This window comes from Mirounga angustirostris, unplaced genomic scaffold, assembly GCF_029215605.1.
Source record: "Mirounga angustirostris isolate CCGP_5_RB_7025 unplaced genomic scaffold, mMirAng1.0.hap1 SCAF_7, whole genome shotgun sequence".
Taxonomy (NCBI): Eukaryota; Metazoa; Chordata; class Mammalia; order Carnivora; family Phocidae; genus Mirounga; species Mirounga angustirostris.
This window is the reverse complement of record NW_026991715.1, coordinates 137,037,027-137,056,343: the sequence shown is the minus strand read 5'-3', so window position 1 is coordinate 137,056,343 and position 19,317 is coordinate 137,037,027. Positions and strand designations below refer to the sequence as shown.

Genomic DNA, 19,317 nt, shown 5'->3' with positions numbered 1-19,317 from the left:
AGATAATCTTAAAACACTGTGGTCTATTGAATAAGCCTGGTAAAAAAATAGTCTCCTTTCCAAGAAATTACTCTTCTTATGGACCACCCACTGTTTACCAACTGCCTAATATTTAAAGCCAAACAAACAAAAATAGATTATATGATCTTGAGCAAGGAGGAACCTTGCCAAGAACTGAGTTTAAATGCTCCTAGAATAGAATGTAACCAGCAAAAGGAAATGCTACATTCTGTTATTTCCGGTCTTAGGTTTCAGTTCATGTGTTCATCTCTATTTCTTAGTATTTGTATATAAAGATACAGTAGTAGCCTTGCATGATAATAGCTGAAGCCCAAGAAATTCATTTTGCAGAACAGTCCAAATACTCCACAGTAGTAATAGCACAAAATTTAATTAATTAGGTATAATTCTGAAGTAAATCCTATTTAATAGAAAAAAAAAAAAAAAGAGTGGGTAGGCAAGTATACATTGAATCTTGGTATGATTTGAATGTCTTGTACCTGATGAACCTTCCAGCATACATCACTGAGATTTTAGAGTAAATAAATGAAGAGATTTTATTTCTGCCAATATGAATGGAAATATGTGGTCGAGAGAGTTATAAACTTAAAATAATACATCAAAAGACACTAGTCTGCCAATGGATAAATTCTGTCTCTGCAATGACCCTTACGTTGTATGCAAGCCCCTTAGTCTTGGTGGATCTCAGCTTATTTTGAAAAATGGGTTAAATACTCTGATAACATTTTGAGATGAAAATAATGCAATACTCCATATGAAAAATCATAAAATGTTACACGTGTTAATCCAGCATATGGTTTTACACGAGCTATTTCTTGAGTTGAGGATTGAATTGCAGGACTGAGATATGGGACACTAGATTCAGTCAGCATTTGTCCTAAAATATGTTTCATCCAGGCACTGTTATTAAGTTTGATAGTATAATGGTGAATTCTCTTCCATTTGCCACTTTATAAACTAGATCCACTTTATATACTTTTCTAGACTTGGCTCTCTGGCTGTCAGTTGTAATAGGCCAACTGGCAAGAGATTGAATGGTATAAGGAGAACGAGGTTGGGTTTTTCTTTGCATGGATACCCCCACATCCCACACTGTCTCCTACTATGGCCCCTCACCACACACCTGCATGGGTCTCCAGGCCCCTATCATTCCTTCAGCCCTAGTGTGGTGACCACAGCCACCTGTCATGTTTTCTCCAGATTCTGCCACATCCTGTATGGTTTCCCTTCAGTCTGCCTGCACTTTAAAATGCAATCTTTTTGGGCGCCGAGGTGGCTCAGTTGGTTAAGCGACTGCCTTCGGCTCAGGTCGTGATCCTGGAGTCCCAGGATCGAGTCCCGCATCGGGCTCCCTGCTCAGCAGGGAGTCTGCTTCTCCCTCTGATCCTCCCCCCTCTCATGCTCTCTCTCTCTGTCTCATTCTCTCTCTCAAATAAATAAAGAAAATCTTAAAAATAAATAAATAAATAAATAAAATAAAATGCAATCTTTTTATTAAACTAATCTCAAATTAGCCAACTAGGTGTCCTCTGCTTCCATCTGGATAATAATTGATACAGTCTCTGTACAAGGAACCTTCATGGAATGTACATTTAATGGACATGTGTTTATGGGAGTGTCGAGGAGACCATAAAGAAGCACTTACATAATTAAGCTAATTTCAGATGGTGATTAGCGTTATGAGGAAAATGAAACCAAGTGTCATTGACAATGGTGTCAGAAAAGTCGTCTCTGAGAAAAGGTTTTAGAGTTGCAATCTTAGAGAAGTGGAGGAGACAGACCTGGAAAGAACAGAAGAAGGAGTATCCCAGGGAGGGAAACAGGAAGTCCTTGGTAGGAGCAGGAATCGTCCCTTCAAAGCATGCCAGAAGAGTCTATGTGGCTGCAGCATGCTGCTATGGGGAAGACTGGGTAAAATAAGACCAGAGAGGGGAAAATAAGAAGTAACACAATGATTTCAAAGACAAGTAAACCCTCTGGGAGACATCTTGAAAATCAACAAGTGGGATCCAACTAAAGTTGGATTTCTGCACAGCAAAAGAAACAATCAACAAAATGAAAAGACAATCTATGGGATGAGAGAAAATATTTGCAAATCACATATCTGATAGGGGGTTAATATCCAGAATAGAAAAGAACTCCTACAACTCAGTAAGAAAAAAAAAAAAAAATGAACAATCTGATTTGGAAATGGGCAGAGGAACTGAACAGATTTTTTTTCCAAAAAATGTTATACAAATGGCCAACAAGAACAGGAAAAGGTGCTCAACATCAATATCATCAGAGAAATGAAAATCAAAGGATCATTACCTCACACTTCTTAGAATGGTTGTCATTAAAAAGACAAGAGATAACAAGTGTTGGCAGATGTGGAGGAAAGGGAACACTTGTGCACTGTTGGAGGGGAGATAAATTAGTGCAGCCACCATGGAAAAATTCTGTGAAGATTCCTCAAAAAATTAAAAATAGAATTACCATATTTTCCAATGATCTCACTTTTCTATATATATCCAGGGGAAATGAAAACAGGATCTCAAAAGAGGTATCTTCACTTCATGGTCACTATAGCTTTATTCATATAAAGCCAAGATACTGAAACGACTTAAATGTTCATCAACAGATGATTGGATAAAGAAGATATCACACACACACACACACACACACACACAAACACACATAGCAATATTATTTAGTCAGGAGAGTGAAGGAAATCCAGCCATTTGCAACAGTATGAATGGACCTTGAGGGCATTATGCTAAGTGAAATAAGAGACAGAAAAAGAAATATTCTAGGGTATTATTTATATGTAGAATCTAAAACAGCTGAAATCCAGGAAACAGAGTAAAATGGTGGTTACCAGGAGCTGTGGAGTGAGGGAAGTGGAAGATGTTGGTCAAAGGCACAAACTTCCAGTTATGAGATGGATACCTCCTGGGGATCCTATGTACAGCATGGTGATTATAGTTAATATTGCTATATCATATACTTGAAATTTGCTAAGAGAGTAGCTCTTAAAAGTTCTCACTGGGTATTATGTGACATGATGGAAGTGTCGGCTAGGACTGCAGTGGTAATCATTTTGCAATATTCAAGTGTATCAAATCAACGCTTTGAGTATCTTAAACTTGCACAATGTTGTACGTCAATTATTTCCCAATAAAGCTGGAAAAATGCTAATTATTGTTTTGAGACTATTAAGAGAGAAAGAGAGAGAGAGAAACAATGGATAAATGGCTCTATTCTCCGCTCACTGAGGATTAGAGTCCAAAGAAGCACTGGGTCATTAGTTTGTTCTTAAAAGAGAAGTCATAGTGGTGAGGTGAGAGCATGAACACATAACACTCGCCTCTACTCTGAAATCCACGTCACTCAGAGGGAAAATATCACATGATCTCCATCTTTCCACTTAACTCTTTGATCTTATCTTTCACAACCCCCTTCTTCGGTCACCAAAGCTTTGCACAATCTCTTCCCTCTGTGGGGAATGTTCTTCTCATGGTTTACTCATGAAGAGCTCCTCTACTTCCTTCATATGTTTTCTCCAAGCCCTTTTCAAAGGACTTTCTTGACATTCTTTCTAAAATTCTATACTGATTTAGTTTCCTATTCCTTCTGTAACAAATTGCCACAGACTAAGGGGCCTAAAAACAACACAAACTTAGTATCCCACAATTAGGGAGGCCAGAAGTCCAACATGGGTCCTGAGGGCCAAAATCAAGGTTGTGGCTAGATGCATTCTTTTCTGCAGTTTTTTATCTTCCAAAAGATGTCTTTCTTTGTCTCCTGGCTTTCTTTCTCCACTTCTAAGGTAGCAGCATAGCATCTTCAAATCTTTCTTGGACTCTTAGCCAATATATCATAATACTCAAGTCTATTAGGAACTGCTAATAGATGGTAGAATAAAAAAAATAATTATAGCTAAAGATGGGAACCTTGACTTTAGCACTGACAATGTAAAGTTGCTTTTTCTTTCAATTCCATAGCTAAATTATATTTTAAAACACTTGTACAAGACCTGCTTTTACAGCAATTTATATGAAAAGTTTCTTTTCATTACAGTCTTAAATTAGCCTAGAATGTGAAATGGGGTTTTTAAAAGCTAGTGCAATCTTTAAAAATATTAACAAAAATGTTGTATCTATTACTACACAGATGAAATGTATAACTTTAGGGATGCCTGGGTGGCTCAGTCAGTTAAGCGTCTGCCTTCGGCTCAGGTCATGATCCCAGGGTCCTGGGATTGAGTCCCGCACCGGGTTCCCTGCTCTGCGGGGAGCCTGCTTCTCCCTCTGCCTCTGTCTCTCTCTCTGTCTCTCATGAATAAATAAATAAAATCTTTTAAAAAAAAAGAAATGTATAACTTTAAAAAATGTTGTTGCCAATACTCCAATAATGCATTTTGAGGACAAGAAGAGTTATCATGTTATCTTCAGTAGGAAGAAAATTTAGAGACCCTCTTCCCAACTATAGAACACCTTAACTATATGCTTTAGTACTCAGAAGTAAATTCCCAGGGCCTCTTTCCTCAGGAAGTCCCCTCCCAGTCTATATCAGTGCCCAGCAGTCATACTGCATATCAGAGAATTTTATCCTACAAAATTCAACTGTAATCTTCTGAGGACCTGATGGCCTCCCTCCAGTACACGGGGATCCATTTGAGGATCTAATGATTCATCTCGGTATCCTAATAGCAAAACACCTGTGACACCATTATATATGTAAAATACATAATGGTGCTTTCTCATTAATATCACATAAACATGCATCACATGAATAAACAGTCAGATCCAGCACCACTAGCTCATCACTCATCATCTGCTTTAACACTTCCACTAATGGGAGACTCACAATCTCGTGAGGCACTCCTCTCATTTAGGGGCAAGTACTGACATCTTCTTTTAAGTATATAAAACCAAAGTTCTTCCTGTAAATCATACCAGTTATGATAGCCCTTTTCCTCTCAAGCAGCACAGAACAGAGCCAGTTTCTCTATGATATAACAGCTCTACAACTTCCAAAAGTCCTGTATCACATGCCCCTGGAGTATTTTCCTTTGAAGGCCAAACATTCTCAGTTCTATCTGCTGATGTGTGCATTCCATGATTTCTAAAATAAGGCAAGCAAAGTTCACACAGAGTTCTCAGGAAGTGAGACGATGCAGAATACAAGGGGACCATTCACGGGAGCACATTTTTAGTCATGCAGTTTTACTATACATACCAAAATATTACAAAATAGGTAATATGTGATATAATAGCTATTTCCTTGACCTATTTTTCCTGCCTTATATTTATCAGCATCTATTGCTTTCTTTGCTCTCGCTGTGCCCATAATCAGACCTTGTCTAAATGCAAAATGTATTAAAGGCATGACAACTTTGTGTAGGTAAACACTCTTATTTTGACCTTGAAAAAGAAGATACTCTTTCTTTCATCAGCACCTCAGCACTAAGGTGTCTGAAATCTCTCAGACTTTACTCTGAATTAATATCAGAAGCATTTCAAGCCATGAAACCTTGTAAATATTTATACAGTAGCATCAAAATTAGCTCAAAATATATTCTAACCCACGCTTTAATTATACTCTGGGACTTTAAAACACCAACACATTGTTGAAGACCTGAAAGAATAAATGTCATTCAGAATAGGAGAGGAGGTTTCACTTAAGACACAGACCTGGAGATTATAATTCCTGAACAAAAGGTGATAGACCTAAAGAGTAAAAATCTTGAGAAATTGTCAGTTCTCTCAGCAACATTTATCAAATTTCCCTAAACAGAAGCTAGGACAGAATCACAGAGCATGAAATAGAATGGTGAATAAAAGGGAAAAAAATGTAGCTCATGCATTCAACTCGAGCCTCACTCAATTGTTTTCATATGGATTCTATAAAGGCATATATAAATACATAAAATAAAAACTTATAAATACACATTATTTTTGACAATGCACATAAATAAAAAGATATCAATGAAAAAGTTCTAGTGATGGATGGCAGTGGCCATTGAATAAAAATGTGAATGTTCTTTTTTTTTTTTTTAAGATTTTATTTATTTATTTGTCAGAGAGAGAGAGAGAGAAAACTCAAGCAGGGTGATCTGCAGCCAGAGGGAGAAGCAGGCTCCATGCTGAGCAGAGACCCTGATGCGGGGCTCGATCCCAGGACTCTGGGATCATGACCTGAGCCAAAGGCAGATGCTTAACCGACTGAAACACCCAGGCACCCTATCAGTGTTAATGTTCTTAATGCCACTCAACTGTACACGTAAAATAGTTAATATGGTAAATTTTATGTTATGTATATTTTATCACAACAAAAACATTTAAAGTTTATAGGTTTAAAAAAGTGTTGAGGTAAAATACATAATGATGCTTTCTCAATTAAGGGTCAGATCATTTGGAAAAATGGAACATATCATCACCACATGATACACAAAATAGCAATATCTAGTTACCCAACTCAGACTAGTTTTTGAAATCATTTAGGGAACAATTTAAATATTTTAAAAGAATTTTAAACATAAATTAAGACAAAGTCGATCATTTGTAGTAATATTTGTTTTCCTAAATAATTCTATTATCAATGCTACAGAGAGGTTTAGCATCCTGATTTCATGCACTGGATAAAGTATTATAATGCCTATGCTTAACGTTTTATATATTATAGATGTATTTCTAATGCGTAAAAACATTAAGGATAAAAATACATAATATAATATGCTAATATGACAAACATTTTAATGTTTTATAAATAATAAGTATATTGAGTAGAAATGTTATTTGATGTCATAGATTTGGGGCGCTTTGGGTGGCTCAGTTGCTTAAACGTCTGACTCTTGATTTCAGCTCAGGTCATGATCTCAGGGTCCTGTGCTCGTGGGGAGTCTGCTTGAGATTCTCTCTACCTCCACCCATCCCCCCTCTCTGGTGCATACTCTTTCTCCTTCAAATAGATAAATAAATAAATAAATAAATAAATAAATAAATAAATAAATAAATAAATCTTTAAAAAATGTTTTATAGATTTTTTTTAAAGATTTTTTTTTTTTATTTGACAGAGAGAGTGACAGCGAGAGAGGGAACACAAGCAAGGGGAGTGTGAGAGGGAGAAGCAGGCTTCCCGCGGAGCGAGGAGCCCGATGTGGGGCTCGATCCCAGGACCCTGAGATCATGACCTGAGCCGAAGGCAGACGCTCAACGACTGAGCCACCCAGGCACCCCTGTTTTATAGATTTATCACATTTGAGGTTTTTAAAATATTTAATAATCATTTGAAGTATATATATATGTATATATATACATATATATATACACATATATATATGAAAGTATGCGAATTTTAATTCACAGAATATAATTTCTAGTTAAGCCAAATAATTGCCAAATTAGCCAATTTTAAAGAGAATGATTATTTCCAAACTTATTTCATAGAATGCACCAATTTATATTCCTTATAAATAAGCTTCTTGTATTGTCTTGGGTAGAGATGTTAGGAATGTTTGTCAAAAGACAGTATCACTAAGGAAATATGTTTTATTTTCTCATTCCAAATGAATAATAAATGGTTATATTTATCTCTTCATAAATATTTAGGCACCAGGAGTTCTGATGAGACTCTTCCTTTAAAAATTATTTTAAAGTGTATTCTACACTCCAGTGTGGAAAATTTTAGATAATATTAGTTTTTCATGTATTTTATTTAATAACAGCAAAAGGAATCATAAAAGGAAGCTATATGGCTGGAACAAATGGAGACTATTTCTGAGAAATTGCAATTATCCTTGATTTTTGATTGACTCTTATGTACCACAAGGTGATAAATTTGACAAAAAGTCTTCTTAATGGTCTGTGCATGAAGAACTAGTTATCATTCTATTAATGAAGTGCCTCATCATCCACTCTTTTCCTGTCTAGTGGTCTGAGGCATTGTTAATATCAAGACTTCTGTCTCCAGTGAAAATCAATGCTTCAAAAAATCTATTTCATTGTTTATGCCAGAATTGTTTCACCTTTAGTTCTAAATAATAAGCATTACATAAAATACAAATACATAGTTATTAAAGGCATATTATGAATATACACACTCTCCTGTAAGATAATACTTTCTAAAGGCATCAGAATTCATATCAAGTTGATACGGAATAAGCAAAGCCAAGGGGACAGAAAATGTTTTGACTCATATAATTATTGTCTGTCTGGTATTAATTTGACTATAATGATTATATTCTTAATCTATGCTCTATGCTTAAATTCATCTTTGTATGATTTTCTCTTACTGTTCAGTTAGATACTGACTACATTTATAGTTATTTCATCAATATTAATTCCTTCATCTTTATTCTGTCACTGTCACATATATACTATTCTGAGTATATAAATTCACCTATTCTATAGAATTAATCACTACAACCCACTAAGTGTACTCTAATACCCAACCACCCCTCCACCAATCTCTGAATACCCTCCTTTTCTTTTTTCCTTCCCCGCAGCCTCTGAGGAGCGCTTCTCAGAGGCTGAAGAGATCTAAGACACATATATTGCTCTTAATTCTGTTTCTAGTTAGATTATCCATTATGGGAAATTCGGAAAAGATGGGTAATCATAGAAGAAGAAATAACCCATAATGTTTTCATCTGATAAATGGATTTATTATATTTTAGATAATTTCCCTTCAATATTTGTCTATATATTCAGCCCGTTGTCCAAACCGTCTTCATTCTTCTGGACTTATATACCATCATAAACGTCATTGAACATCTGCCCCAAATTCTTTCCTCAACGACTTTTGCCTTTTTTTTCTACAAGTGTGTATGATTTCCCACAGTTAAGCACAAAGTTCCTTAACACCGATATTGTCAAATATCTTATCTTCATTGACATAATTCTTGAAAATAACTCATAGTATAGGTGTAACTTCTCCATCAAACACTCAGTTTTAACACTTAACACTCTGACTTTTAGTTTCTGACCCTCTTTCCATACCAAAAGAGCTTTTATGTCCTCAACAAACCTTTCTAGATTCCCTTCTTAAAAGACTGATACTGTCCTTATTACAAACTTTTCCTTTTTATGTTTACGAGTGGAAGCAACTTCCTGTCTTATTCCCGTAACTTTTTGCTGATTTCTGTTCCTCTATGGGCTTAATGAGAAGAGCAGAAAAGGAGAGAATAACAGGTTCATTTGCAGAAAGTTTTCACAGATTCTCTGTTCCTATTTAGTTGACTTTCTGTTTCTAAGTGACATTAAAACATGGCTAATCATTAATTAACCTGCATCTAATTGGTATTCCAGATTTTAGCAAATACTTACGGGGAAGTGTTAATTTTGAAATGTTAAGCCTATTTGAATACATAGTGTCTGAAATTAAGACTTTTCAAATTGATATTGTTCCTTAAAATTTATTTACAAATGTAAAAAGTAACATTAGTCTAGTACATTAACAATTTATTTCATTATTGTAACCTAATGTAATAAGTAGTATTGAATTCAATCAGAAATATATGACAATGTGCCATATAAGAGTTTACAAAATAGCTGTCTTTGTGGAGTTCTGTTTTAACTGTGATATGGAATACCTATTTTGATGGTCAGCATGGCCGGATCTCCTTAAAAACTATCTACTGTTCAAAACACAGATTCTCTAGAGCAGAGGGACCTCATTTTATTTGAAAGGGAACACAAAATCTTCTATGTGCATAATATTCTGCCCTTTCTATACTTTCCAAAGATTCTTATATATTTGGCTCTGAAAACTGCCATTCAAATGTTTTGACTTAAAAATTAGACTAGCTTCAAAAGCATAGACCAGAAGAATTAGGGATCTGGGTATTTTAAGTTTGTCAACCCTTTTTTCCCCTCTGCTAGAAGCCTAAGTCTCTATTAACCCAAATCCAAATCAATTATCCATAACTTTGATAAATACAGCAATAGGCTCCATGATCCTATGACATGTTGATAAAGCCCCACACTACATATAATTGAACCCAAACAAGAAAATTTGAAATGAAACTCTATTATATGCAGACGAATCAAAAAGAAAAAAAAAAATATGCCCAGGCTTTGAAAATTTAAAGTAAATCATATAGGGAATCTCTAACTTGGAATTGGAACTTGACATATACATGTGAAATGGCTCACATTTACACAGGGTTCAACCCAGAGGAAACGGTTCTGCAGCCACAAGGTAAGATCCTATCTTCCTTTGCTTAATGTACAGCACACTGAATCTTTACTGCATTTTTAGAATAGGTAACTTCCCATGCCAAGATTTAAGTAAAGTTTAAATATGTGAAAGGGGTAGTGATAATGTTGTCTCTAATAAAAAATTTACCTGTCTTGGGATCAATAGAGAAATAAGGTTGTCCCTGAAGAATGCTATAAACGACTCTGGCACTGTTTCCATAGGTCGGGTCATCCGCGTCTGTGGCCTTGACCTGGAGCACATATGCACCTGGAAAATAAGACAGTATGACTCTAGCATCTTTGTTTTACAGAGCTCAAGGTCATGTTTTTTAATCTGCTGGACTCCTTTTTTTTTTTTTTTTTTGAATTTGGCATTACTCAATGATTCTGAGAATATATGGTGCCGCTGAGAATGATGTAATTATGATAACCAAAATGCTGGGCAACAATATAGCTGTTAGTGCAAATGATACATATTTTAAAAATCTATTTTAAAAGCTATGTTCATTTTCAGGAGCTAGATGATTGAACTGGAAGTCATCATGATAGCTTTATTGATTTATACACCAAAGGAAACATGATGCTGCTTACATTAGGCTCATCTGCTTACTATAGATGCTCTAATTTCATGATTAGGTTATCCATAGAAAAGCTAAAAGGTTTGAAGGTTTACTCTACTTTAGAGGCTGTAAGTAACTTGCATTGCTATTTAAAAATCAACAACTATATACTAGCAGTAGGAAGACTTTAATTAGGACAGAATATTTGAGAAATTGAGGAACCAAAAATAATTGCAGTTACAGCTCCAGGAGCACCTCTAGGCCTCAAGACTGAATTAACCTAAGGATACAGTGACATAGGAAAACATTAAAGACAACCCAAATTCTCTGTATCTTTTCTCATGTTTTGACTAAGAGAAGCTAAAGGGAGATTTTTCTTGTATTTTTGTCTTATATTGTCATGGTCATAGTTAAGTCTTTCTCTAAGAAATTTTTGACTATATCTTCATATCGTGTTCTGCATTACTATACTGAGTTGAGAACAAAGTAAAATAAAAATTATCAAGTTCGACATAAATAAAATCAATATGTTGCTAATGGTTAGAAGGAAATCACAAAGGGCACAAAGGGAGTGATGCGTACACCCAAAGATATACAATGGACAGAATGCTCCTATTCTTGGAGGCATTCAAAGTAACTGCTCAACTTTGGGAACGAAGGATTTCTCCTTTCCAATTAGTTATTCATTCAGGCTTTTCCCTTCAGGCAGTACAAAACTGGAACAAACTAAATCTTAAAGGTTTACTTGCAAACTAAGAGAATGAAACATCTCTTCCTCTCTACCCTTTTGTCTGTTTGTTAGGATAGTAAAAAAAATAAATAAATAAAAATGATAACTTTCAGTAGACATTCAATAGCAAATGGCATTGAGTAGGCATTCAATACCAAATGCTTTATCTTAAGAATGCTTTTGGTGAGTTCTAGCAATATCAAGAGATGAATGATAGGTTTTATTTCAACGGTCTTTCCCAGGAAAGGAAATTTCTAGAAGGAAAGTAGGCAAACATTTCTGAGATGTCAAGAGTGATAATGTCCCTTATTATCCACCATCACCATCATTATCATTATCAATACCTATAACATCATTAATAATTATTTGACAAATAGGAATTAAGGACCTATATTAGATAGTCATCAAAACTATGTTATCCTCAATGCTGTAGGAATGAACGGTTGCAAGACTAACTTCCCCTCTTTCCTCCTTTCTGTCACACAGTGATTTTTCTGGTATGACCTGGATCATTATCATCACTGCATTGTACATGTGCTGTATATGCAAAGTCGGCAAATATTAAATAATGCCCCAATCCTAGGTAGAAATGTTGTAGTTAAAAAGCTGTGGATTATTCTTCTTTAATGATATATTTGAAGAAAAAGGTATTATATCTGCTAAGAAATGTTTCGTGACAAATTTAATAAATTATAACCTAAGTCACACCATATGTTTGATAAGAAAGACAAAGATGAATAAGATAGGGGATATTTCTTAATTCACTCTTTTAAATATTTGAGTTTAAATTTAAAAAAATGATTAACATAAAGCATTTAAAACTCCTTTTGGAGGAAACTATTTTTCTGTATACTTAGTTAAGGTTCATATTAATATTAAAAACAAAAATGTAAAAGGGATGGTACTATATGATTCATCTTTGGCTTTCTTATTGAGCGTATGGTTATAGCAGCATTATCTATAATACCCAAATTATGAAAACAGCCCAAAAGTTCATCAACTGATGAATGGATAAAGATGTGTGTGTGTGTATCTCTCTCTCTCTCTCTCTCTCTCTCTCTCTCTCACACACACACACACACACACACACACACACACACACACACAGGAGTATTACTCAGCCATAAAAAAGAATGAAATCTTGCCATTTGCAACGACATGGATGGAACTAGAGAGTATTACACTAAGCAAAATAAGCCAGTCAAGACAAACACCGTATGATTTCACACATAGGTGGAATTTTTTAAAAAGGATTTTACTTATTTATTTGAGAGAGAGAGCGAGTGAGTGAGAGAGAGAACACACAAGCAGGGGCAGAGGGAGAGGGAGAAGCAGACTTCCCTCTTGAGCAGGGAGCCCGACGTGGGGCTCGTTTCCAGGACCCTGGGATCAGGACCTGAGCCAAAGGCAGATGCTCAATAGACTGAGCCACCCAGGTGCCCGTATATGTGGAATTTAAGAAATAAATGAGCATAGGGAAAAAAGAGAAAGGCAAACCAAGAAACAGACTCAACTATAGAAAACAAACTGGTGGTTACCAGAGGGGACGTGGGTGGGGAGACGGGTTAAATACATGCTGGGGATTAAAGAGTGCACTTGTTGTGATGAGCACTGGGTGCTGTATGGAAGTGCTGAATCACTGTATTGTACACCTGAAACTAATATTACACTATATGTCACCTAACAGGAATTTAAATAAAAACTTAAAAAAAGAGTGCCCACTCAGTTACAGTAGAAAGTATCTTCGGCTTAGTGAAAAGGTTACTCACTAAGAACCACATGTTATTTCGGAGCTCCTAGAACCGCCTCCACTGGTGCTTACAAGGACACAATTAAACATCATATCAGCTCATTTTGCTGGATGCTCCATGACATCTTACAAACTAATGCAAAGGACAGAGATTCCCTTCATTGGGGAGACTCAGTTAACCATCTGGAGCATGCAAGTCTCAAAATACTGCCTTCTGCAGTGCTTGGATAGTACAGCAGTTCCTGACCCTGTTAAACACTAAATACCCAAGAGGTTCCCAGCTGGGGGAACCAGGAGGTTACACCTGGGAACACATTTAATATGCAGCAAAGAAACAATGTAGTCAATGATGGCCACAAAAACTGGAGTAGTCTGCTTGTATGTAGCAGTCATCTTGGGATTTATTCTCTTATCACCCAAATTCAAAGTGACAATGTAACCACTCCAAATGTTGAAGTGCAGAGAGAATGAAACTCACAGAGAAATCATTCCTTTATACCCAGCTGGAGATAGAGAGTACAATATGCAATTGAGAATACCGAACCGCTTAAATTTTCCATATAACACTGCTCTGATTGGTAGTAGATTAATTCATGTAATTTTTAATAATACAGCTATTATGAAAAAAGGTTATTTTGTAGTAATAGTTAAATTCTAAATTTTAGGCAGGCACTCTCTATATATGTATAAGATATAAGTTAATATCATATATATGCACACATATGTAGAAGAGCAAGGGACAGGAAAAGTGAACCCTGAGAGTTATAGAAAAATCACCTAGAAAGAACGGTCTTTAGGAGAAGTCCATTTGATATAAACTGCAACTAAATAAGGGTTTCACTAAAATACCTAGATACTTGAGGGTTAATATGAGAACCAATTTGGATAGAATTTTTAGTGTGCATGTTATGTATATGTCAAAATATATTTGAAAAATTAGTTGCATTTTGTAAATTCACAGTTGTAAAATGATGATTTTAGGGTTTTTTTTTTTTTTAAGATTTTATTTATTTCGACAGAGAGAGACACAGCGAGAGAGGGAACACAAGCAGGGGGAGTGGGAGAGGGAGAAGCAGGCTTCCCGCTGATCAGGGAGCCTGATACGGGGCTCCATCCCAGGATTCTGAGATCATGACCTGAGCCAAAGGCAGACGCTTAATGACTGAGCCACCCAGGCGCCCCTCAGGGTTTTTTGTTTTGTTTTGTTTTGTTTTGTTTTGTTTTTATGAGAATGTCCTTTATGTCAACAAGAATGGGCTCATATAAAATGGTAGAGAAGTGGGAGTAGAACTGAGCCCTAAGTCACAATTTCTGCCCAAGTAGACATTAACTTGCTGATTGATTCATTTCTTCTTTCAATCAACACATGTTCAGTGGTACATACCATATACCAGGTACTATTCTCAACCATAAAAAGCAATGTGTTGCATAGCTATTTATTCTGGCAAATCCACCTCCAGCATGATAATTCTATATTCTATGTATTTTTTACATTGGGGTGTTAAAAAAAACTCGCTAGAAATACATTGAAAATATAAGTGGATTATGGGGCGCCTGCGTGACTCAGTGCGTTAAGTGGTCGACTCCTGATTTTGGGTCAAGTCATGATCTCAGGGTCCTGGGATCGAGCCCTGCTCTGTGCTCAGCAAGGATTCTGCTGGAGATTCTCTCTCTCCCTCTTCCTCTGACCCTCCTCCCTCTCGTGCTCTCCCTCTCTCTGTCTCTCTCTAAAATAAATAAATAAATCTTAAAAAAAAAAAGAAAATATAAGTGAATTATATCTAATTTATGGCTTCTATAAAGTCTTTTTTTTAATTTCCTAGATGTATAAAAATATTCTACTCATTCAATATGTTCTTTGCTTTTTATCATCCTTCAACTGTCTCAACTGGTCTGGACCCTCAATTTCCTAATTGCAAGGCTGAAAGGTACTTAGCTACTGTGGAGCTGAGGCTCTTTCATGCCTCTGTATTCTTGCCCATGCGGTCCTGCTACCTGGAGCGCTTCTGCCTCCACCATCTGGAGAAACCTTACACACCCTTGAAGTCCCAGCTCCATGGTCACCTCCGTGAATGCTTGTTTTTCTCCTCCCAAGCAGACATAATTTGTCCACTCCCCTGTATTCCCAACAGTCTTAATATATTTTCATTTTATGAAACTCAGTTCATTTCTCATGGGCTACAAAATCTCTTACATCATCAGCCATTCCATTTTCATTCTTTTTACATCCAGTCTGTCATGATGTAAGTCCCCAATAAATATTTAGCAGTTGGATACATACAGTACCCATATGTACACCCAAAAGACACACATACTACACATACTGCACTTTAAATGGAGACCTGGCAGTTAGTTATGGCCTTTAGAGTACTTTTTGACAGTACGTTGTGAGTTTAACTTATCTTGAATTTCTAAAGTACATCACCGTTCTCATTTAAGAAAGCAGAACCAAAATGAATGGCATTGCATTAAAAAAATCACATAAGCAAGATTTAGCCACAATACGAAATGCAAACTTAAGGGGAGTTAATACAGGTTTTTTTGCTGAATAATTTTAACCCTTCTCAAGACCGAACCATAAATAGGAAAAGAGAGACAAATCATATCAAGAGAGTCATATAATATTCTTCCAGCTTTTGCCTTATGGATACATTGCATTATAACCAAGAAATAATGCAATTCCAGTTAGAAAGGTATAGAATGATAAATACACTGACATTTATTTCCAAATAGGATTGGAAAATAAATGTACATTTTATTACATAAAAAAGGCATCAAGCAGCAGAGAAATGTAAAGCAGAGAGGTTTTTAGAATCAAGTTAGAGATCGGATGTGTGTGTGTGTGTGTGTGTGTGTCCATGCATGTGAAAAGATCCTACAAAGGAATAGGATACTATTACACATTGAAACATGAGGTCTGCTAAAGCTAGATTTTTTTTTTAAAGATTTATTTATTTATTTGAGAGAGAGCACAAGGCGGGGGAGCGGGAGAGGGAGAAGCAGACTCCCCGCTGAGCAGGGGAGCCCGATGCGGGACTCGATCCCGGGACTCCAGGATCATGACCTGAGCCGAAGGCAGTCGCTTAACCAACTGAGCCACCCAGGTGCCCAAGCTAGATTTAATTATAAAGTAAAATTAAACGTGGATGCAGAGCAGGTGAGTTTAGTCTTTAAAGTAACTAGGTCTTTAATCAATTTTGCATTGGACGTCACTGCACTACTCATGAACTCTTGGCTCTTAGCTTCCTTCTATGGATTCTCTTCATATATTTGCCCTTTAAAGTTATAAATGCTTCCTCTATCCTCTTTATCTTCAACAAGGGCTGCATATGAAGCTTTTACAGGGATTACTGAGATCATTGATTCCTGGGCCTCCATCAGAAAGTCTAATTTAAATGTTTTTCAGTATGCCAGATGTCAGGAAGTTTTAAAATCTTTGTAGATGAGTCTGATGAGTCAAGTCCTACACAGTTTTGCCAATTAGGAAAGACTGAGCTACTTGCCATCATGGTTATTGTTTTTGCTTCTGGAGCCTTAAAGCCAATGTTTCAATCCTACATTGACCTCTAGCCAACTGTGTGACTTCAAGCTAATTACTTAACCTCTCTGTTTTAGTTTCTTCATATGAAAAGAAGGTGAAAAAATAGTAAGCATCTTGTAGCAGTATTAAATGAGTTAATATTGATAAAGAAATTATAATAAGTTTTCCACATAGTATGTACTATTTAAGTGTATGACCAAAAAATGCAGACATACTTATTTTCTGTTCTCCTGCTCCACACGTGGGGTGACAAGACTCAAATACGTAACACCAGCCCAATCCCTGTCCTCAAGTCCCCCATCTTAATATATGAGTATTATACTTTATCTTCTAAATGTGAGAAAAATATAATTTTGGAAACTGTGTTTAGAATACATTAAAATACAAACAAGTAGACAATGACACTGTTGTCCCACTTTGTTAGAGACCCAAGAAAGAAGAGTTTGTACACTTGTTAAATCTGCCTGAAATAATCAGAACTTTTAAAGATTAGTAAAGATATACGTGATAAAAATCCCCCACAGTGGATTGAATGCCCTCTTGAACTGTACTTCTGTGGTAAGCAGAGCAGGCAATTCGGCTTATACCGCCCTCAGCTCTGACTCTGCTCAGCCTGGCCACAGACCAGGCCTTGGCACACCCAGTGCTTTGACATCCACTTAGGATTTGGTATCCAGTCCAAGGACCCCAAAACACTCAAAGATTATAAAACGTTCGTTCTAGGTATGTGCTAAATATTTCAGACTATACATATTTACACCTTGTGATTCAAATGTGCTTTGATGGATAAGTGGATCCATTTTTATGAGCACTTGTCTCTCCATTGTGTGCCAAGAACTCTATACCACATACACCAGTAAAAATGCAAATGACTGCTCCCAGTGACACACTAAATTCCAATTACCAGTGATGATACAATGTTGCCTCCTTTGTGCACAATGTAACTGGGAATTCCTTTCATCAATGCTGTCAGGAAATTCCATAGAAAACATGATGAAATATATGAGTTTGGAATTCATTCATTCAGTGGCTCTCAGTTATAATTCTCTAAGCTTTGTGTTTTTTCAGTATGGTATTGTATTCTTAAGGAAAAAAAAAAGGAAAAAAAATTGCTTTTGACGAAATAGGTCAAACCGAGAAAGACATGTATCATATGAGCTCACTGATATGAGGAATTCTTAATCTCAGGAAACAAACTGAGGGTTGCTGGAGTGGGGGGTGGGGTGGGAGGGATGGGGTGACTGGGTGATAGACACTGGGGAGGGTATGTCCTCTGGTAAGCTCTGTGAATTGTGCAAGACTGTTGAATCACAGATCTGTACCTCTGAAACAAATAATGCAATATATGTTAAGAAAAAAAAAAAAAAGAAGAGGATAGCAGGAGGGGAAGAATGAAGGGGGGAAATCAGATGGGTAGATGAACCATGAGAGACGATGGACTCTGAAAAACAAATTGAGGGTTCTAGAGGGGAGGGGGGGTGGGAGGATGGTTTAGCCTGGTGACGGGTATTAGACGAGATCGGGTGCGTTCAAGGTGGTATGGCCATAGACTGGTGACGGGTATTAAAGAGGGCACATTCTGCATGGAGCACTGGGTGTTATGCACAAACAATGAATCATGGAACACTACATCTAATACTAATGATGTAATGTATGGTGATTAACATAACAATAAAAAAAATTAAAAAAAGAAGGTTAGCTCCCCTTTAAAAAAAAATTGCTTTTGATTAAATGCAGTTAGCCAAGGTTTTACAAAGCATTAATGTAATTAGTTACTTAACACACACTCTACGCTCTTAAAATTATTTGTTTTTATTTGATCGGATGATTCTGCCATGTTAAGGGTAAAAAAAGATCTCTATCTATCTACCCATCTACAGATCTTCCTCAACCTACAGTGAGGTTACATCCTGATAAACACATCATAGGTTGAACTTTCCGTAAGTCTAAAAGACATTCAATACCCCTGACCTACTGAACACCATAGTCTAGCCTAGCCTAACCTAAACACACTGAGAATACTTAACATTAGCCTACAGTTGGGCGAAGTCATCTAACATAAATGCTATTAAGAGATTATCTGTATTTATCTATCCTTCCATCTACCCATCCATCATGTATCTATGTATCTATTGATCAATCTATTTATCTGTATCTATCTTCCTGTCCATTGACCTAGTTAGCTTTAGTAAAAGAAAAAAATACAAATTGTATATATATATGTGTGTAGGTGTGTTTGTGTGTGTGTGTGTGCCAACCAGAAGAATTGGAACCTAGAACTAGCTCTCTAATTAAATAGATATATGATTGTTTTGCAAGTTATTTCAATTCTGTAAGAATAATAATGTAATTTTAGTGGATAGTATGGTAATCCACTCCCCCAGTGAACCCCACCTAATCTTAAAACTGTCTGTATAGGTATTCATATATCACGATCTCCCTCAAACTTTCATGTATGTTAAAAGAAGCTTAATTCCCATGAAGGCAGTTGGCTCAAGTTTAAACTGATAAATACAAGCTTGCTTTTTTTTTTT

At 36.2% G+C, this 19,317-nt stretch overlaps 1 protein-coding gene across 1 annotated transcript in view; it reads right to left on the bottom strand.

Moving 5' to 3' along the window:
* Positions 1-19,317, bottom strand: part of CDH12 (cadherin 12) — a 992,169-nt gene that overhangs the window by 80,521 nt on the left and 892,331 nt on the right. The window contains exon 5 of the mRNA XM_064596829.1: positions 10,351-10,470. Within this exon, the coding sequence (XP_064452899.1) occupies positions 10,351-10,470 (120 nt within the window). The remainder of the gene's footprint in view (positions 1-10,350; positions 10,471-19,317) is intronic.